Raw genomic sequence first — 23,129 nt, 5'->3', positions numbered from 1 at the left:
GATCTATTAGGCCAGAGGTGCTTAATCTTATTTACCAAATACACCTGGATCCAAATGCAGCCCTCGGCCTTATTCCTGTTGGTCCTTGAGCTTTTTGCTGAATTGGCACACATTGCCACAGATGTTACTTTTAGGCTACTCCAACCCCAATACAAACAATTGCTCTGTGGCCTTCTGAGAAAAAACATTTGGACATCCCTGTATTAAGCTTCAAATGCTCAATGCATTCAAATGCTTTCATAATAAATGACTAAATCAAGACTCAGTAGCCTACCTCAAAGTCACTCTGTTGATTTGCAGTTTCCATAGTGACGGAGAGATGACCTTTTCATGAGCAAAATACATTTAAATTGAAGTGCATATGACACATTATACATAATTTTTGCTAAAACATGACACAATTATATTTAAGATTTTGCTAAAGATTGTACCCAGTTTCTTGTTTTAGTTTGGCCATTTTTGTGAGGTTTATAGTTTCACTTCCTTATTGGACACCGAAGAAGGTAAACAATTTTAAACTGTTGCCATGCCAACCAATGAGTGGAAATGAGTGAGAACTGCTCTGGAACGTTAGTCTTATTGTGGTCAGCAGCTTAAAAATTCAAATAAAAGTAACTTTTCTGCCCAACACTTAATTAAAATTGCTTCACTGAAATAAAATGATAATTATGCAACTGATGTTATCCTTCTAAATAAGTCATATTTTCAAAAGCCTTAAAACCTGCCATATGCACTTTAACACAATTTTATTTACCTAAAAACAGTAGGCCCATAAACATATGGCTGTATACTCTTTGATCAAATTATAAAAGCATTATATCACAGAGGTTACTACAAGAACAAAGAGTTCAAAGGTAAAATCCAACAATTTTATTTGCGAAAGGACTGGTTAATACATTGATATGAAGCGTTGATATTAGCCACTGTGACAATTCAAAATACCACTAAAAATGACATTGTAAAATTTCCAAGAAAAGTTGATTTGTTGAGAAAAGGCTTACATTATGAAAGAGAAGGACGGAGCCTATTTACACCAAGACAAAGAGTCTACAAAACGATGTCAGAGGCCTCTTAATGTGAAGTCAACAAAGATTATGTCTGCGTATGTCTCAGTAGTATCATATCAAAAACTGTACTCAAAAAGGCACCACTTTGGGTGATGAGCCAGACACACAAGACAAAACATTTAGGATAGTTGTTGAACATTGTAGACAAATGAAATTAGGTTAAGATAACACAAACCGAATGAATGACGGTTTACCAAAACAGGACGGTGTTTTGTACAAAGTGATCCGTCCCTGGTTGGTTTTAGACTGTGCTGGTGTGACAGCGCCCCCTGTAGGGGAAAGGTGTTTCTTACACTTACAGCACCAGAGAGATTCATACAAACAACAAACAAACTGCAAGTCAAAATCGATTCAAGCTCATGTCTTGGGTTATTTCTTGGGTATAAAAGGTTTGGTCACTATCGCATGACATTTTTAAAATATTTTTGTCTCTAGATGCATAGATTTGAACAATAATCCCTGCTACATGCTCAGTATTTGTTTTGGAGTAATTATTCATGATGGTAGCCAATTGCAGTGCTGGCCAATAGATAGTGCCTTATAAGTTATTGACACCATGTTTGATAAGTCATTTTTAAGACACAGAAGCAGGTTTGGTTGAATAGAAAATGAAAACCGAGGCTTAAGTAAAATTTTTGTAGTACATAAACTATATAGAAACATATTCTAAACAAGTACCCTATAAAAAGTACCCTTATAAATTAATACATTATATAAAATATTAAAACCCCTCATAGACAAGATCTTTTCCCTGTTATTTGAAAACTATTCTGAGCCATGCAAAATATGAAAATTTCCACTCCCGTTTAGCTCCCTGAATCTACCAGCCTTCCAATGATTGACAGTGAGATATCATGCATAAAACTCCCCTAGAACCACAACTATGAATAGGCCTATTGTGTACATTTCTTTTGTATAAGTATCGGTCTCATACTTTGGCTTTAAGACCTTTGCGTTCTATTATAAAAATGTCCTAAAGGGAATATTACTACTACTGCATGTGGTAAAATGGCCCTTATCCTTTGGTTGTTCACACACCATTAGGTCCAACATGCCCATAGTATAAAAAAGTCATCTCTTTTTAATCATGCACTGTTCTTATGAAAGTCTTGTGTTTGGACTATGATTATTGTTATGATTGTACGGGGTCAAAACAGAGGAACCACCAGGGTAAAGCATGTGAGGAAAATGCCAATCCATAAAATCTCAACTTTCCACACAATATCTGATCTGATACTGGATTCCTGCCAGCATCCCACATAACTTCATTTGCACTGCATTAGGGGTGCCTCTTCTGTTTTAAATATACCCTGTTCATGCGGATGCAGTCGTTAGTCACATAATAAATGGCGTTTGAAAGCGGACGGAGGAACAGTGAGACGATGGGCAGTGATGCAATAGTTATCCACAATATTTACAGCACAATATGAGCCTCCTTCCCCATGCTTTGATAGAAGGACGCGACGAACAACAAGTGATATCAAAGGTGAATCAGATCGGACAAACACCCTTTAAAATGTCCTTTTGCTGCTTGGAATCAGTGATGGTAATCTTCAAATATGACTTAACAAAATGTGTGTGAGTTGAAATATTTCTTACAATGTGTCGATTGACTTTCAGTGACCCGTCTCTCCAAAAGTGACAAACCGGAACTTTTTTCTTTCTTTTTTTTTTTACCAGCATACAAAAAAGAATAGTTGGTATTCACAAGCAGCAAATGGTAACATACCCCGGATGAGTAAGGCTTTTTCAATTTTACAAAAAAAAAAAAAAAATAGTGCGTTTCCAAGACAACGGGTGAAGTGAAAAGTGGATACAAAAAAAGTGGGAGTTTCGCTTCAGAGGCTGATCGCAGGAGATGGGCGTCTGTCTACATGGATTCACCCTGAGAATCCTCATCATCCAGAGACAATGGGAGATATAGGTCCTGCAAAGACAAAAGCATACAAAACTTGTCATTGTGTCAAATAGTAGTCGCCTACATGAGGATAGCAGGGGGGGAAAACAAAAGGTAGTTGGGAGGGAAAGGGGTGGGTACCTTCTGCTTGTTGTTGAGGCCGGGGCTGGTGGGGGTGGAGGTGGGGGAATGCTTAGAAATCGGGGTGGAGAGCTGACTGCTGGAGCCCGTCCCGTTAGCTGAGAGAGAGCCCCAAGTGGACAGATGGGTGAAGTGGGGTGCAAGGGGAGAAGGAGAAAATGGGCAGCAAGAATTAGAGAGTTCTTCAATGCAGTGTTACAGTGATAATTGATCTTCAATGTCCCATATACTAAATTAAGCTGTTGCACTTGGGAGGTACAGGTAAACGGAATTGAATGAAAATCACACTTTGAAAGGTAGCACTTACAAGGGCTGGGTACTGTTAAATGTTTTTTTTGCAATACCAGGAGTTAAACAATACCTGAAAAATTCTTTCGATACCAATACTAAAATATTTCTCACCTATAACCAGAAAACTGAACAATGATGTTAATTTACTCCATAAAAAGATTCTCTTCAATATACTTGGACTATAAAGATATACAGGTGCTCGTCATATAATTAGAATATCATGACCCATTACATGCAAAGTGACATATGTCAAGCCTTTGTTATAATTTTGATGATTATGGCTTACAGTCCATTTTTTAAATATTCTAATTTTATGAGATTTTTAAATTTGGGGTTTTTACAAGCTGTGAGTCATAATAATGAAAATAACAAAAAAAAGGCTATACATATCTCACTTTGCATGTAATGAGTCTATCATACATATATAGTTTCACAGTTTAAGTTGAACAACAGAAGTAAATGCACTTTTGATGATATGATGAGCACCTGTATTTAGTCTGTACCTGCTTTCGAGTTTAAGTATTACTGGTCTACTGCTACTACTACTACTATTTGTCTCTATACCATAATGGTATTATTTAATGCTACCCAGCCCTAGCACTGACCAAATCATAAAGACGAGAAAACAATAAATATCCTGTCTCCATGGGGTCTTATTATGTACAAAGCCTTGTAATAGTTTAGTCCTTTCCATACATGTTCTGAAATGTCTTTTTTTCTTGAATTAGATCAGAAGTTTTTACTGGTTTGCAAATTTCCTTGTTCTTTGACTGCACGTTTTTCCTGACCCCTGAGTTTTCTTGAGAGCTGTTGTAACAAGTGAATTTCTCCATTGTGAGATCAATAAGGCCCTATCTTATCCAATCTGATCTTCTCTGAAAATGTTGTTTCTGCTAGGCCATACACCATTTTAAATACATGGGAATCTAAACTTAAAAGGGAGAATGACTAAACCTTGACATCATAAACAATTAGGTCCAACACTACACAGCCAATATGGGGTCAAAACTTGTACAAGAACTAAAGTCTAAACCCAAACTTAAAGAAAGAGCAGTGGACTCAGAGCGTCTAAGCAGAGAATAAACCCAAGGAAATCAGACCAGACCCCAGTGTTCACCAGAAGAATCCCCTGAACCACAGTTTGAAGACCACAGCCCCAATAGACCCTCTTTTGGCATGTCACTAAAGTCATTCAAGGTCTGTGTTTAATTCACCCACTTTGCATCTTAGCAGTTGCTAGGATTCAGCCACTTTTGGACAATCGTTTACATCTACGAGTGGTGCCGTGTGATGGCGTCGTCTCCGTGTGTGCTAAAAGAGTTTTGCCCATAAAAGCTCTCCAACACTATGAGCCAGATGGCCAGTGTAAATTCAAGCCAAGTTGGAAAGACAAGGGGATAAAGCTTCATTGTTAACTAAATGCTAAAGGCCTTATTTAACTATTCAGACAGATAAACTGCTTTGGACTTAGCAAGCTGTTCAAACACATCTTAAGTACAATTTATAAATCCTATTGCTTTGTTTGCATACAATGAAATGCAACATTAAAAAGATTTTTTGTTCCGGTTTTGAAACTTGTAAAAGCTTATCTCGCATTGGTCCTTTTGACCATTTATGAAACTGCTTTGGCCATCTCCACTCCATTTCATAAGAAGAAAGGAATGCATGTTTGTCTTCAGTTAGACTTGAAGGCGAGACACTGCAGGTGAATGTGGGACAAAACTACATGTAGAGATATCGCTTTGAAACATCTGCTGTAGGTTACGGACATAAAAGTACATATACACAACATTTTTATATGGAAATAAGTAAAATGATAAAAATCGAAAATATATTTGTAGTGGCAAAATTTGAATAATGACAACGCCAGCTTTGAATTTAGGGTTTTAAACTAGTTTTTAGAAATTAAGCTAATTCAAGCTATTTCTGACCATTGTAATTAATCGCATTTAAGCATCATTTATTATGGGGGTGTGTTATATTTTAGATGCTTCTTTGTATTTTCCGCCATTTGCACTTATTTGAAGTGCAGATGTGAGGCCTGTGTGATCACTTCAAAAGACGATAGCAGTGCGATTTATCTTGGAGAATGAGCTTTTAAAATAGGTTTGTGTCGGCTTAACTGTGTGAATGAACAAGTTTCACAGTAAAATTGTTTTTGGCTTTACGCCACGTTTGTCCCTATGCAGGAACAAGACAAATGACAAATTGTCTACGTCACAAGTGAAGTGTGATTATTTTTAATAGCAGTAAACCTTATGTAATGGAAAAGTCACGCCCCTAATTGAAAAGTCTGAAGAAAAATTGTAAATATTGTTCAGTACAAGCCTGGAAAATGTGGTGTTTGTAGGTTGGTAATTATGTGGAGATGTTGCTGCTTTGAAAAAAAAAATTTAAGTTATTTCTCATTAATCCCTGGAGCAACTTTGACTCAGTGTAATATTTAACAACGTATTGTTAATATGAGGTTATTTATTTCTAACGGAGTTTAGATGTTGGCCTGCAGTATTTCCCTTAATTAAAAAAAAAAGGTAAAAACAGGGGTTTTTGCATTTTTAAAATGTCTAACCCCATTATTAAGCCAGAAGTCGTGTTGGCAGCACTGGTCCTCTCAACACTCCCCTCTGACCTCTGGGGCGCAACAAGAGGTACTTGTGGTCAATATTTCTTGTCTTTTACGCGTTTAGCCTGCCATCTGCTGCCTTCAGGAGCTGGCATCCCCCATCAATAATCAATAAGATGTGTTAGAAAAGTGACAAAAGACAAAGGGAGGTCCCTGCACCCAGTCAATAATTCAAGTAGTGTGAACTGTGTGATGCTTCAATTATGGACGGCTTACGTAACATTTGTCTATATTTTGGTTTGGCTGGAGCCGAAAGAGAAACAACTTTTTGTGTTAATGCCCGAGTGTGATCCAGTTTCACAGCACCAACTGCTCGGTCGACTCATGCTGCAGTAAAACCACTCTGGAGCCGGAAAAACAATGTAACAGAAGTACAAGGCTGTAATGTGGAGTTAAAAGCTGTTGTTAACATTAAAGATTCAGTCTGAGCTATTCCTGAAAAGATCTTGTGCCTCCAGGATGTTTCGACTTGTTTAAGTTACAAATAGCTAGAGGATGTCGACATTTTTCCTCATGCATGATTTATGATTAAGGTACATTTATTGGCTGTGTATGGACAATTAAAGCAATAGAAGCCTAAAAATAAAACTCCAATATGAAAGTGGTACAAAAACAACAAACAGTAATATTACTCACTTGATTCAGCAGGAGACTTGCATCGCCTCATGGGACCGGGACTCTTTGCTGAACCCCTCTGACCTTTGGGTGTCTTCATCACTCGGCATTCTATGGTAGAAACATATTTATGTTTTAAAATACATAAACTTTAACACGGGGAGACAATTGCTTTTCAGTTGTGTAATAGGTAGTTGTGAGGTTTAAACCATGTCTGTTTATTAGTCCCCTTCTGGAACCGCCACCTTAACGTGGTGGAGGGGTCTGAGCGTCTTAATGATCCTGGGAGCCCTGTTGTCGGGGGCCTCGTGCCCCTGGTAGGCTGTCCCATGGCAAACAGGTGACGGGTCAGACAAAGAGCGGTTCAGAGGTCCCTTATGGAGAAACCAACAGGCCCGGTTAGAATCGGCCGTCCTTCTGTGGACCCACCACCTGCAGGAGGAGCCATAGGGGCTGGTGCCATGTGATTTGGGCAGCTCCCATGGCTGCCCCCACCCGGCAACGGAAAAGTGGAAGAAAATGGATGGATGGATAGTTTGTTAGTGAAAACGTTACAATGTGGCTGGGAAATTACTACCCTAGAAGAAGTCTGCGGGCCAGTATTAAAGGAATCTGGGGGCAGCATTTGGCCAGTTCGGGGCCTAAAACTCCTGATCCTGATCCTCCAGGTCGCCACAGAAGAAATGTAGGACGGGTCAAATGCAGGTGACAAATGTCCATACAAGGACAATAAGGACTAAACCCAGAACAAATGCCCAGGCTTGGCACAGACCCAATAATTACACTCCCATGTTGTGACTGGTTATTACACTCCCATCATATTTAAGCATGTGGACTTTCTACATTTGTCGTTGCCTACTTTACTCCTTCAATACTTTTTCTGGGTCATTGTTCAATCAGAGCAGACAGACTCCAGACAGTGCCACTCCTCTGCCTTCCTTGTCCCCATGTTTCATCTCCCACTATAATCAATTTCCACATCCCTTTCTCCATCGATGCTAATTACACTATCTGCCCTCGCTGCTTCTCTGGGAATACTCCTCTGTCTGTCATCTCCCCTAACCTTCACACACTAGTGGCTACAGGCCTGTATTGGAGGTCTATTGTTTTCAAGGCGTGGCACAGTGGATTTGACAGTACTTCACACTGGCAGCTTGTCTTGTCTGCTTAGTCGTCTCAGAATAGCGCACACACATTTTCTCAGCTTCAATTGATGCTGTCAGCACTTACACCGAGCTGCAGGTGCTCCTCCCCGTCTTGTGTTTTACAGTGAAAGACAACCACATGGGACTAGGGTCTATTTTAGGCTTTCTGAAAAAATCCTTTGTATGAAGTAGGCATCATGCTAAACTTCAGTTTTGTGACCCAGTTTTCTGGAGTGTGTATTTGGAACATTTGTACCTTGTTACTGCTGCTGAAAAGTTGGTCTTACCTTTAAGTTTGTAAGCAAAATTGTTTTATTATTTCACCTATTCTGCCACGCCCACTTTTGCCTCTTTTTGCTTTGTCTCGGCACTTCCGCTGTACAGACACCTCCGGTCGAGCGCGACGCCTGTTCATTTTAACAGAGAACGAAGGAAAATGTTCGTCGCTCAAATATGTTTAGTAGATTGATTTCTGCAAAATGTCCGATGTTCATTTGCACAAACACTGATTTTACGCGGACTTCTCCAGTTCCATGTTAACTGATGGGGGAAAAGGGGCGGGCACAATTCATGGCGGCGCCCATGGCAACTTCCGGATTAAGGTGAATATTGTGAATTTGTAATTGCTTTTTTTTTGTGCCAAATGATAGTTGTCAATGAAGAAATTATTTTGCTATGTACTTCAGATTTACAATACATACTTTGAGTTCAAAATTTCCCGAGTAATTTCCAAATTCTTCATTTTATTTTTTTCATCCAAGAATTTGATTGGCAGCAATATCATGCAGCCGTACAGTCCACATAAAGCAAAAATAAAAACAACAGTGAATATACTTGCAGTGATTTGAAGTCTTACTCATCTCCAACGAGAAGAAGAGGACTGTATTTTTTGTTTGCACAGAGTGTTGGTTGTGCAAAAAGCTTCAGGGCTTTACTCCCAGTTGGAAAATGTCGGTCTGATGGTCTGATGGGAAAAGCAATTCTCTCCGGGCTCAGCGGTCTATGTACATGATCTCAATGTGCGCAATTTACATCTCCCAGGAGACTCTAGGAAATGTCAATAATGCAATTATTAACCTTTTTGTTATGCTTATTTAGGCCTGCATTTATTAAAGGCCATAAATTGTTTGTATGCTACATAAATTCTAAGCATTTCTAACATCCTAATTCTACACAGGGATGAGTTTATGAGAACGTTTCACAGCTTTTAGGGAGTGGTAGTGTAACGTAAACACCCAGGACGATTGATACAAGGCTTTATAATTAGAAACAAGCGCACAAAGACCTTTTATTCAGCACAAATCTCTGCTTCTTTTAGAATATACTGAAGGGTAAAGCAAAGGTCATAATATTCCACTACTCGAAATAAAAAGGTATGGGACCTTAAATAAAATAAATGTTATAATGATGTAAATAATTACCGGTATTACTATTGCAACTACAGTGTGACTGACTAACCCTTTACTTTAAGCTTTTTTTTTACCCAATCCCTTAAAACCAAATCTATTAGTGCTAGAATTCCTTCCATGCAGTACATTACGGTTTATATTGGCTGAAAAAGCACATAACGTCAACATAGACATTCCCTGCTCCACAAACTAATTGCCTATTTGAAAGGTTTAGAGGCATTTCATTCAGCCTTGCCCTGAGGATGTGATGATGGACTGAATGAAACAATTTAGATAGAGTTCCTTTGGAAGAATCAAGACTGTTAGGAATGAAATTGTAATACATTGTTTTAGTCCATTTGAAACAGAGATGGTGAATGGCAGAATTACCCTTGTACCGATGAGATCCGAAGGGCATTTCATAAGATGTTGAGTGTGTTGAAGGAGGACATTAGGCAGAGTGGGTGGCTGCTAATATGATATGTAGGTCTGTTCTGAGCAGTGGGAGTGGGCGAGGAATGGTTTTACATTTTCCTTCTGTATTCCTCTGCTCTATCAGCACCTCCGGATCAGCTGGCCTAAACCTGTCACAGTCTGGATTAATGGCTAGCCTCCCTCCAACCTTTTTCTGCTCTTGCTGCTGGCTACAGATAACACGGTTCTCCCCGTGTCTCTCCCTGTGTCTCCTGCTGTCCACAGACGTTCACTGGGTTAATATCACATTGGTTATTTTACTACTCACTGTGCTCTGCCCCAAATATTCTACAATCATATCCCTCTTAGAATACAAAGGAAAAATGTAAAGTTATTTGGACTTAATTAAGATACAGAATTAGGCAGAGTGGAACATTTTGCATATTGTAACGTGATAATGACACTCAAAAGTATTCATATACTGTATGCACTGAAACAAGCTTGTTTCCTTTTCCCATAAATCATTGCCACGTGGGACAGGGCCTTTAGCTCTGTCAAGGACACTGGGTTGTGCCAGAATTGGTTGTGGTTGGTGCGTATGATAAAACCTTACTGTGGATCTAATGTACAACACTGTGCTCATACAGTTTGACTGCTTCATCAAAAATAAAAATAAAAAAGATAATAATTATACTCACCATCATCATCCAGAGAGAAGTCATCTTGTGCATATCGAAATTTCTCAGGTCCACATGCAATAAAGACATCATCCTCACCAAAGAAATCCTGGAGGCAAGTAACCTGCAAGACAAACAAAAGAGCAAAAACAATTGTAAGGCTGGGGAGGACGAGAGGGATATCCACCCAGACAAAAGAGAACATGCAAATTCCACAAAAAGCCCCACATATGGGAATCAAACCAGGACCTTCCTTAATGCCATGACAGAAAAGCGCTACAGTTGTTCAGATGATGAGAGTTACAGCACACCACACAACCATCTCATATTTAGACGTAATGAGGTCCAGCTGAGGCCATGCCAGAATTGCTCCAAGATATTTTTGCCAGCCAAGGCAGCAAATAACAAAAGATGAAAAACATAAGAAGCATTCAGTTACACCTTTGCCGTAATGTTTTATATGATAGATTCACCTCCCGCCCCAGGGTCTCTCTCCAATACAACAGCTGCTTACCCAATATGGCCTACTTGTAATGCAGATGTCTACAGACCACACCTTCTCCTCCACTTCACATGATGCAGGTCACACCTACTGAAAACAAATGTACCAAATACAGGTTCCTCTTTGGTTGTTTTAATCTCATCATGTTGGCTAAATCACTGCCAACACTGATTACCAACTTCGCAAATGCTACCGCCTGTCAATTACTTTCAACCAGTCTACAACAAAAAACACAGCTACTAAACTATCTTATTCCGAAATGATTAGTATAATTGCCAGAAGAAGTTGAATACAGTTATAATGGAAAATGTATTCAAGCAAAGGCATTCAGTCCTTTATGATACACATCTAAACTATGAGTGGGGGGACATTTTGGGAACGGCGCAGCCCTGCAGCTGCCATGTTGGTCCTCTGTCTTGCTCCAAAAGCTATATAAGTGTGTGCGCTGGTGACTGCATGGCGAAGCATCCAGCAGCTGTACCACGCGGAGAGTCCCCTGGATACACAGAGATGGTGTTCGGACTCGGGGGATCAAAATCTAATTGGTTTTCCAGACAGGCTTCACTTTTCAAGGCTGCACATAGAGAGTCTATTGAGAATATTACCAAGAGATTATATTCAAGTCAGCGTCAGAGAGGGCACTGTTGCATAGACACAAGGTCAATTGACTGTGTATCATAAGACAAGACAATCGGTGCTTCTTTTACCCCAAAGAATAACATCTTGTAGTGGGAAAGCAACCAGCAGACTGATGCTTTAATAGCTTTAAGAACAAAGCTGATTAAATGGATAAAGTGCTCTACCTTAAGCTCTATTGACATAAGATCCACTTCATTTTAAGACCCACAGCTATACAGCAACTTCTGACTTTGGACTAGAGACAGATATGGTACTTTGGGTTCTGATTAAGACCCTGCAAATTTCTACTCCCCCCAGTCCCTGTACTCTGCACTGCAGTGATTTGCATAAATTTGGGCAAGTTACGAGATGGCAGCATTTCTTGACACAATCCTCTAATTTCTCTGGATTACCCAGAAAAAAAACACAATAAGACAACCTCAGCAACTAAAAACAGTTTAATAAATTGACCAATAGTTCAAATGTACAATATAATCTTGTTGCTCATCTCCTTTGATCATAACCAAGCCAACAACTGTTAAAAGGCTTTATCCAAAAAACAATGCACCCCACTGAGATGTAATCTATTCACCACAGGGATCCCTTAAGGCAAGTATGATCCGCATATTTAACTAATCAAAATCTGCTTATTATGATTTTTCATAAATATAAAGCGATGTTACAGCAAGTAAATAATTTCATTTGCAGAGCAGAAAGGGCAGCTTTATCCGAGCACACTTGGACATGTGATACAGTCTCTCAGAAAAGGTCATCTTCCAAATCCACCTGGCAACAGCCTCGACCCCAACAATGGCAAAATGTGATTCATTTTAAATACTACACCGCACAATTATTGGTATGTACACCATGTCTATAGGCTAATAATGTGATAATTAGGTGGGGTCTAAGAGGGTCAACTAGCCCTTTCCAGAATCCCGGTGTCCCCACCAACCCACAGTCCCACCCTGCACCGTCCTAATCTGTGCCATACCAGCTGTCCAAACCACATGACTCCCCAAAAACCAGCCCTGGCAGCTACACAAGGGTCTAGACGGCAACAACTGAAATATACTTGGAGCTATTTTAACCCCTGACCACTGGGTGATACAGATCCTTCAACACTTAATAAACAAAATGCTTTGATTTGTACTTTTGCATTTGTAGTTTTTCAGCTTTAAATGCAGAGTCACATATTTATGAGGTTTCCGTCGGGCCAAACCGGGTCACAGTTATAATGGAAAGGAATCTGTTAGGAAGGACATCTGGCATAATAATTTGTAAATTATACCGTCTGCAAAAGTCTGGCCTTTTTCACACAAGCTCATTTATTTGTCACTAGACTAAATGCTAAGGGGGATTGGGGAAGTATTGCCGCAAGAAAGCATTCTACTACTGCATCCATTGACCTTGAAATAAATGTTTTGCCATCATAAAGTGCATTGTGTGGGGGGGGGGAAAAAAACAGACCACCTTGCGCCGTCTGCATCTTAATATACCACAATATTTCTCAAACGCTAACACGAAGGTAAAAGAAGAAATTGCCACAATTTTCATTTCTATGGTGGTCCACCTTGCTGCACATCGCCGTACATGCACACAGGATGAAAAAAGAGGGATGGTGAGAGCAAGAAACAATTTCAGGCTGTGGCTACACAACCTCCTTCTTTCACGGTTTAAATATGTACCCTGGTTAAAACTGACTGTAGCTGGTTGCTGAGGAAATAAAACCGTGTGCGCTTTTGTTAAAAACACAAAGAGCAGTGAGAGATTCAGTAGTCTTGCTTTGACGCCTTGGGGATAAACTCCTACACAGTTTGTTTTCAGGAGGCCAGATCAATAGAGGAGCCAGTGAGCTATTTTGATGGTATACTACAGAACAGACCTTTTTTTTTTGTGTGGTACAACATTCCAGTCATGAACAATGTGTAGATAAAGATCGAGATGGCTGTCATTTTACATCTCATGACCAGCCACCAGCGTGACCCTTCCATGACCCACGTCTGGAGATGCTCTGGATGTGGTTAGTGCACATGGCTGGAGACAGGCTGCCAAATCTGCATCGTCAGGAGGAGCAGCTGGCGCCTGGTGTTGCTCTCGCCCTGGAGCCCAAACCAAAACGTCGAAAGGAGGAAAACTGCCTTCCCATTTGTTTGACTGATATGACCTCAATGTTATTACACCAGACATGCTCCTATTCCCTCAGGCTCACTTGTTGATGTGGTTTCAGAAATGCTGTACAATGGGTGCAGAAACACTGGCTTGGCTATATTGGTGGTTATGATTATCTAACCCCACACGCATAACCTGCTGCACTACATATTGACAGATTTTGATCCGATCTCAGACCAATGTTGCTAAACCTGGCATCCCTTATCTGTGTAATCCTCTTCCCCTGCCCGACTGGTCATAATGTTATGCTTGGACAGTGTAGCAGTAGCTCAAGACATGAAGTGCCACGCCCCTCTTGTCTCCGCAGCGCTGGATGATGTGTTAAAAGGAGCAGCGTGCAGACAGGTTAAATCCTCGCATGAGGAGCGCACTCAGCACATTACAACCATCGTCAACTGAGTCTAGCACATACAGGCTTATTGCCATGACAACAGCAACTGCAGCGTGGCAAAGAGTAGGCGCTCGACAGGAGACAAACCTGGCAAAATGCAGCCCTTTCATTCCCATTGGAGCACACATTCTTGCTGTTGGCTTCTCATCCGAGCCAACACAGTGAGCCGAACCAAATCTTTTGTTCTTTTCAATGACGGTGTGACCTTGTGCCTTAGGTGTGCTCACAGCTGCGCATTGAGAAATGGTCTGACAATGTACTTTTGTGCCATGTTTAAAACCGAAAAGACAGATCTAAAAGATATACATTAGATTGACTAGAATTGCATGGTCAGGCCCCCCAGGATATTGCTGACTTCTTGCGCTCCTACTGCTCAGGGTGCACCCTTCAATCAGCAGTCAGGGTCTCCTGAAGGTTCCAAAGACTCATAGCAACACCGACTCACTCACATCCCTCCGTGTGGCCTGTGGTCATCCAGCTAAGCTTTTGGTTGATGGCTTTTCACTTTCTTTGACATTTATTTCACCCATTTTCTTTACAGTACTTAGTCCCCATTTCCCAACTCCATCTTATGGCATGATTCTGAAATGTTACAATAATTATAGTGGTGGTAGTAAAGACACTGCCTGACCAAAAAAAAAAAAGGTGGTCAGGTCTAACTTCAGCAACACTATAATGTGCTCAAAGAATGAGATCAGCTGCCGAGACATCCTGAATGACCAGGTTAATTCAGCAATGGTCAGTCACACTGTGAAAGAGTGGTTCAGGGAGCATGAGACATCATTTTCACACATGGATTGGCCGCCATACAGTCCAGATCTTAACCCCATTAAGAATCTTTGGGATGTGCTGGAGAAGGCTTTGCACAGTGGTCACACTCTGTCATCAATATAACATTGTGGCGTAAAGTGTATGCGACACTGGATATCTTGACATTGCAGAAGCTCATTGTGACGATGCCACAGCTAATGCATGCTGTAATCAAAGCTTGTCAGGCAGTGTATATAAACTCTATACAAACTCTTGTTCTAAAACAAACAAACAAACAAACAAACAAACCTAGGGCCTTAAACCCAACTGCAGACGAAATTAAGCATCTACGTCTTAGACAAAGGCGTTGTATGTGCTTAGTAGTTATCAAAGGATACAGGATGCCAATTAAAGTGTCTTATGCAGGCGCAAATAGAAAGCACTGAATACTAACGGCTTCTGGCAATTCGTTAAGCTCTGTGATTTAATGCAGCCATGAGGGTAAATCGAAAGGTGTTTTTTTAGTGAGACGTGATAATTACTCCCATCAGCCAATATAAAGTGATCCTAATTTGCTCCAAGGACTCAAATGATTCCTGAAACCGGGCAGCCCCACCCCTTTCTAGATGAGATGAAAAGGGGCAGAATGGGAGTGATTTGGTGCACAAAGCTGACAAAGAGAGGAGGCACGGCATGCTTTTAAAACTAAGGAAATAGAAACATGAAGAAATGGCACGCATGTCTTTGTAGAAATTCAATAACGTATTCATTGTATCCCGAGAACGATTTCAACATTGAATACCTCAAACCAATATGAAAGAGTCACACCCACCACACACCGGGAGAATACACGTACACGCTAAACCAAAGGGGGACTTTTTTTTGATGCCGTGATAGTCAAGTCACACCCACTTCAGGATGTGGCTTTCTCCTGACAGACAGACCGGTCCACACCAGCTGGGCCTCGGTCTTTGTGCCTGGGATGCGGTCTCCTAGCAACCAGCACCAGCAGCCGAATGGGAAGAAGATGGAGAGAAGAGGAAGGAGAGACCAAAAAAAAAAAGAAAAAGAGGAGCGGCATGAGTACAGAGTCGGCTACGGAGGGAGGGGCGGGGCGGGTTACTGCATCAATACTACAAATGCTCGAAGCCCATAAGCTCCAGCACAGAGCAGCTGCAGTCTGCCCCATCACACAAAGACCAGAGCAGAGCACCACACGTGTGCTGTCACTCGCTATGGAAAAGGACACAAAACTGGCATCCCTAAAATGATCATACTTAGGATTATTTTACCACTGATCTCAGAAGCTGAACTTGTCAATTTCCTGAATGATCGCTTTATAGATTTAGTAGTTACCCCCACTCAAGGCTTCGCAAGGCTGTCGGAAATCAAAAACATACCCCAAAAGATGCATGTGGACTATGGTAATCGCTGCTGAGAGATAAAAGAGCTATGTCATCATGTCATCATGTAAAAAATGATGCCCCAGATCCATTTATCAATAATGGTTGAAAAAGTGAAAATTTAAAGCCACTTTAGGGAGTAATAAATCTCCCTCTGGTGAGATGACAACAGAATATATAAGCTGACATTTTATGGCCTTTCAAAGCTTGGCCTCCCATTAAAAATGCATGCTGTCACCAAGAGGCACCAAATACCAATTGGACAGGTCCCATCAGGAGCAGTGACCACATGCATGGGTCAAAAGCACTCTGAGCGCCAGACGACTGCACCCCTCGGAGAGAGCATTTACATCAAATCCGCTCCATCATATCAGCTCCCCTGAAATAACATGCGATTTATGCGGACCCCAAAGACAGACAGCACCTAAAGGAGCTCAGCGTAATACCTCCATCCTACCTCCTCCAGTCTACCCTCCCCCTTCACTGAATTATACAGCATACAGTCTCGACATGAGGATCAATGAACATACAGACAAATCAAAGGCAAGACTAAGTAACAGATGTCCATATTGATATCCGCCCATGCCTGATTTTACACTGTGCTGATTGCAATGCTCTCATAGTAAAAACAGGTGTCACAGGAACAATCTGACAAATATATCCCTTATTTTTGCTTTAAAAAGGCAACATTTAGTTTTAATTTTAATTTAGTTTTAGACCCAGATCCTTAGAACTACATAGAGCGCAACAAGTTTTCAAGGCCTGACCACCGCATTTGTTGACATTGTGAAAACCAGGTTTATGTGTCAACTAGTTTTAATTTTTAATTTTTACACAGATTGCACATATTTCTTTAAATGCACAACATAACTGTGATTTTTGCCAAGATCTGAATGCAAGTTTATTCTTAAAGTTCACCAAAAGATCATCTCTAGTACTGACCTTTTCAAGCCTTTCCAGGTGGCACAGTGATGAAGATCATCCCAAAGGACAACTCAAGTAAAGCATCAACATGAATAAAACATATAATGTCCATTTAACTTTGTCCCCAAAGAGCAATTTCAAACCTAGTTACAGTCAAAGTGGCACTTGGATCATTTAATTAACATTTGCATTTCCTGGACTTTTAGCTTAATAAGTCTAAATTAATACAACTCATACGTTGTGTGTCGCAAGTGTAAACATCTGCCATGGCAGCTTGCATCTGCAGAGTTATCTTAATTGGTAAAGTAAAGTACAATATGGCTTTTATGCAGTGATCCATGACTGCTGTGGTCCCTTGTTCATAAAAGCCTTGTGCATTTTCTGGTCGACAGATTTTTGCACACCTACTCATTCATTTGGGAGTCAGATTACTTTCTGTTGTAGGCTATAGCAGGGGATCCAGAGTCAAATTAGCATTTCCCCTTAGACTGAAATATAAATTTGCATCCAACCTTTGGACGTGATAGGATCACAAGTCACTATCCACAATGTCAACTTTCCACACTTTAAACAAAGTTAGTTATTTATTGCTTCTCTGACATTTTCTTCTCCATACACTTCTCTCAAATACAGATATTCACTTTTGAACTTGCAACTTCATACTACAAAAAGAGGGTGCAAATATACTAGACATGGGTATGTACTGGTATGTAACTCAACATTCACATATTATGTGAACAGTATTGACTGTTCAACATGTGTCAATGTCAATTAATTGTGTGTGCACAAAACCAAACACACTGACAATGAAGACAATGTGATCAAACGCAACAATACAGGGCTTGGTCCTTTATCCAAACTCGAGAGCATTCTAGCTTGAAGGCACAACTTTCCCAAAGCTCAGCTTTTCACATCCACAACCACAATCCAGGAGCAACTGAGGTTCTCAAAGTCAAAATGCAACCACATTATAAAAGGTATTTGTCTCTAATAGAAACTGGTTCTCATCCTTGTTCCCATGAACTTGCTGTGTCACCATCATGTCAGATACTATCAATGCACAGTGGCATTTTATCTTCCACCTGGTCCCTGTATAAAATACAATAAAGCTGCAGATCAAGATTTGCAAATGATTTTTCCTTTTAACTATGATAATCTATGATATCATCGGAGCTGTGGGTGGGGCTGTGAATAAGCCATTGTACTGAATATTTGCCTACTGATGGTTTATCTGTATGCTGGACTGGATTACATCTGTAATGTAAAATTCTATAAATCTGATTGCATTAATACATAATGAAACAGCTTGATAATCATTTGCTAAATGTAAAGTTGAGGGAAACGTATTGTTAAGAATCAACCAGAGCTGTGGTGATAAAGTGATATAACGCTTGACCTACCTGCTTCCCATCCAGTGTGTAGATCCTCTTCACCACTCCACTCTCCAGTTTGATGGCTTCTGTAATGTCAGTGAGGACTTGCTCAAAGGAGTGTGCCGTCTTCTTGTTGAGTAGGACTCTGACAGCTTTGCGTGGCTTCACTCCGCTCCTCATCACAGTCACCAGTTTGGGTCGAACGAAATCCTTACTCTCCCTGGGCTCACTGGCAACTTTGGCCGCGAGTGACTGGATGTTCTTCTGGTTGGCTGAGGCCTTAACGTTCACGGACCAGTTGGGATTGACGTTCTTTGTGTAGTCAACTTTCTTGTAGATGTTCTCTGATGCGCAGACGTAGCTCTCCCCTGAGAGGACAGAGAGAACAGGGTTAGAGTTCTGCCGTTTGCTGGGTCCATATTTGACAGTCCCAAAAGAAGATGGTGTGAAAAAGGAGAGTATATCTGGCGCTGAAGACTTTACAGACACTAAAACAATATGAAGAGCTGTGGGTAAACCCATCTCATTCAATGTTTGCAAATAAGTCTGGCTCTCCATTGGGCACTGTTGTCATATCCTTATTGAAAGTGGACTTTATGTGTAGCTGAACAGTGAACAAGCCCCAACTACACAGCTTGTTTCTTCAAAGATTGTGTCATTGTTCAGTATTTGCTCAGACAAGAACCAGTACATTGTAGACACAAAAGAACTGTACAGGAAGGGAGACTGAGGGGAAATCTGGCAAATGGCAAAAACCAGAAGGCAACAATTAGACCTAAAGTGGAGAAATTACACCACACAAAGACAAATCAAGATTACACAGTGCAGCGGAGATTGAGCAATTAATTATACCCCACAGGAAGAAGCAGAATACCCCACCACAGTGAGGAGGGCTGCCCCTTCTACCCAAGTCAGCACACAACTATGCAAATCCACATCATAAGCAGCTCAGGTTATGGAAGACATGCTTTTTCTTCCAAAAAAATAAGCTCCAAGAGTCATCGGTTCATTCCAAGCAAACCAAGTCAGACTACAAAAAATGTAGGCCAAATTATATTCATGACCTAATTTCTAAGCATGTGTTATCTTCTATGTTGGATGCTGCACATATCAAAGGTTAAATTTTGTTTACAAGTCACTTTTAAACATGCACAGACAAAGTGCTTTTAGCTGGGACTTAAAACAGAAATACCTTCCAAGTTGTGAGCGAAGGTTTCTATAGACGTATTAAGAAGCTAATTCTCTCTATCAATGAAACATTCATCCCAGACTCACAGTGATGCCTTTGGTTAAGGCTTTTGCATTGACAGGGATTAACTGACATGAACGGGCTTTTATTTGCTCGCTCTGAAATTCTCTAGACATTGTATTTTTATTCAGTACAACTCAAGCCACCACTTACCACTGGGGGGAAAAATGTCATTGCACTGGCTCTCCTAATCTGGGTTACTGAGAGTAAACTAGATTAGATGAAACATTGGAAGAGATTACACAAATCTTTTAGAATTAGCACAACTTTTGTAAAAAAAAAAAAAAAAAAATCCCATGCGGCCATAACAATACCAAAATACAAACAAGACAAGACTTTCCCCACTGCTTACCTTCTTCTAGCTCCTCCAGATCACAGATTTTGCGCATCCCGTCGATGGTGAAGATGAAGCGGACCCCCTGTGGCAGGTTGATGTGGTCCGCCAGTGATCGTGTGAGGTCAGCCAAGAGTGCGTCAAAGGTGCGAAACCTGTCATTGGCCACTGCATACACTATCCCCTTGAAATACCTGTCACCGTTGCGGTAGAAGCGCACTTTTTTAGCCTTCTTCTCATTCGAGAGCGCCTGCAGTGTGCGTGTGCGATAAAAGCTGCAGTGGGCGCTGTGGGTCGGGCTGGGGAGTCCGTTCATACGACCACCTTTAGGGGTGCGGGGTTTGTCCCGCTCGTCAAAATGTCCAAAGTCTAGCTCCATGATGACAGATGTGAGGGCTTATGTACTCAGATGGTGACAAGCTTTGGGAAACCTGGGAGAAAACACAAAAGAATCACAATGTTTATTCACTTCAAACCAACCTGTAACAAATTCAGTTGCTGGTTGCGGTACTTGACCCACACAGCTCGATGTGTGGCTTTTCAGTGGTCTTTAAATTATTCAAAAGGAGGTCACCATTTGGGCAAACACAATGTGGCACTTTTGACCTGGAATGAAACCACCAGTACAGCAAATGTGGAGTCACTTCTACAGACTGAGACATCCTCCCACTTTCTGACCTCCGGAGGGCTGCAACCACACAACTCCCCCTGGACCAAAACTTTGATCATGGCACCCGCCCATCAACCAACAATATGAGGAAGTCCGAGATAGACTAAGAAGATGATCACTTTCGAAACACTTTGAGATAGAACTTGCTTGAAAAACTACACACCTTCAACATAGACAAGATGAAAAGTTGCACACTACCTTTTGTAAGATAGTTATTGTCAGGCTGCAGTATTTCCTCTCTATGCCTCAGTCACCCATGTAACATATAAATCCACATACAGTACATTAGGTGACCATAGAGAGGCCATTTCAAAGCATTGTACTACAGCCTGTCCACACTATATGCTCAGACTGACTGGGGTCTATGACAGGCACGCGGTGAGGGGCGGGACCAGGGCCGCGGGTCTCCTCCGCTCACAAAGGCCAGGTTTCAAGCCCATCTGCTGTTCTAATGGGCAGATCCAACACTGACCCTTCCCCAGCAGAGCATCAGATGGGACAGGCCCATTGTCTCAGCAAAACAGGGGGACTGCCTTTGGAGTGACATCACCGGCAGTCAGCTACAACTGTTTGGCGACAGTGGGTGTGTGCCTTTTTTTTTTTCCTCCTTCAACAATGAGCAAAAACGTCCAATTTACTGTTCATGACTGAGTGTGTTAATATATATATATAGGCAGTTTTTTTTCTTCTTGTCACCAATAAAACTCCATGTCCCTCCTGTGTGACCATGTGCTCAGCCCTAAGCACCACTGCAGTATCATTATGTGATATTTTGTCTAGGTCCAACTGTGACTAAGCCACCCACACAAGCCCACTCACCAGAATGAGGCTATTCTTTCAAACCTGAAGTATTACTCACATCTCTTTATCTTGAAGAAGAAGAAGAAAAACAACACCATTTAGGCTACTTCACACAAGAAGAAGTTAAAAGACAATGTACCATGAACAGACTTCTTATCACCGCACATGAGGCTATCGACTATAAAGGGGGCGTCACACCTACGCTACTCAACACACCTGCACAATCAATCAGAAAAAAAAAAAAACTAGCCTTCTGAAACTAAATATCAAAGTTCTTTTTCCGCGTGCTTGAAATTGTTTGGGTAAAAAAAAGAAGGATTTTCCCGTTTTGTTACCTGCGTGGCTGTGGTGCAGTGTGCGCCGGAAGAAGCGTGCGCCGGGGTGGGATGAATGAAAGAGAGCGGTGTCGATGCTGCTGCTGCTGCTGCTGAGGGATAGCCGCACACCGTCTCTCCCCTTCCCCTTTGTCTGAGTGAGCGCTGAGCCGCTGCCTAGTGCCTGCCTTCACTGGAGCTGCAGCCACTGGGTCCTAAAGCCAAGCAAACTGCGGGCACGCCCACCTTCGCCTACACTCATTGAACCTCTGAAGGTGCTGTGTGTGCTGCACATGCGGCTGGAGAGGATTGGGCCGAGGAACAGTGGCTTTCAGAGTGTGATGTCACCCCTCGGATAACAGCAACATGTGTACAACGGAGATGGCCATTAATGTTAGAAAAGATTATGTGGTAGCCTTCCAGAAAAGATGTGGTACCACGATTGTATTATTCATTTTGTGCAGGCTACTTGCGTTTAGTATTAGAAGAAGTAGGCTAGTAACTTTATCTTGTCACATTGAACAGTGGACTCTTTCTTATAGCCTTCAAGGGTTGTGAGCAGACTTTTGCTGGACTATTGTTCTAATAGGCCAGCACATGATAGGCTGCTTATTACATTACACTAAAAATACACATTTACAAACCAAACATTGTCCAGATTAATCCAATTCTAATCTACTGCATTACTGTAATGTCAAGGATGCAGCATTTCCTAGCATCCAAACCAGTGTTTACACGTCGCCATGACGCATAAAAAGCAATGAAAGTTATTCAGTGAATGATTCCAAAATGAAGGCCTTAAAAGTCATCAAAAAGCATTAAAGCAGTACTAACTTAGCTTTGCCCATTAGCCTGTTAGCTTCTTCTTTGTGATTCCATTAGTGTGTATTGGGGCCTCTGACCCGATGCAGGGAAAGTTGCAAGTGTGGATTTCTGGCCAGAGACACCAATGGTAGAGGAAAGACCCCCCAATCATCCCATCAACACTTGTATTACCCCCAGAGGGACTACAAAAAGGGTTTATTAAGGTAAACAAATTACTTAGTACTGCTTTAAGTCGTATTCAAACTAAAATGTACATTTCTTGGAACATATATATTTTCCTTAGACACAGAACCCACAACAATGACATTGCTCAACTATTTTTACTTAATACATTCGTCAAAAATACAATAACGATGGTCTAGAACAGAGTGGTTACAAATCTTACAAATAAAAAGCAATACATTTGACTTGCTTCCGCCTGTAGATGCCCCATGCATTCTTACTCTTTTATGCCCAATTCACACATGAAAGAGGCTTTGATAAACTTTGGGTGCAGAAACAAAAAGTCTGCCCTACAGTAATTTCTCATCATGTCCTCTTCATGTCCC

The 23,129-nt window shown here is 41.1% G+C and overlaps 1 protein-coding gene across 1 annotated transcript; it reads right to left on the bottom strand.

Moving 5' to 3' along the window:
- Positions 1–868: 868 nt before the first annotated feature.
- LOC306969825 (neuronal migration protein doublecortin-like) lies at positions 869–21,976 on the bottom strand. Its single transcript, XM_079565522.1, has 7 exons — positions 21,778–21,976; positions 19,990–20,402; positions 18,416–18,756; positions 10,280–10,382; positions 6,656–6,745; positions 3,106–3,203; positions 869–2,994 (listed from the first exon to the last, which is right to left on the bottom strand). Exons 2-7 carry the CDS (start codon positions 20,348–20,350, stop codon positions 2,938–2,940), a joined length of 1,050 nt encoding a protein of 349 aa, XP_079421648.1. The 5' UTR covers positions 20,351–20,402; positions 21,778–21,976; the 3' UTR covers positions 869–2,937.
- Positions 21,977–23,129: the final 1,153 nt, after the last annotated feature.

Source organism: Gobius niger (assembly GCF_951799975.1).
Source record: "Gobius niger genome assembly, chromosome: 11".
NCBI lineage: Eukaryota > Metazoa > Chordata > Actinopteri > Gobiiformes > Gobiidae > Gobius > Gobius niger.
This window is presented reverse-complemented; position numbering and strand designations above follow the sequence as displayed.

Excerpts from the sequence above, each read along its gene's own strand:
- LOC306969825 (XM_079565522.1), bottom strand. The coding sequence starts at position 20,350 with ATGGAGCTAGACTTTGGACATTTTGACGAGCGGGACAAACCCCGCACC. Across the intron at positions 6,746-10,279 it reads CTTCTCTCTGGATGATGATG|AATGCCGAGTGATGAAGACA; the intron begins GTGAGTATAATT and ends TTTCTACCATAG. Across the intron at positions 2,995-3,105 it reads GCCTCAACAACAAGCAGAAG|GACCTATATCTCCCATTGTC; the intron begins GTACCCACCCCT and ends TTGTCTTTGCAG.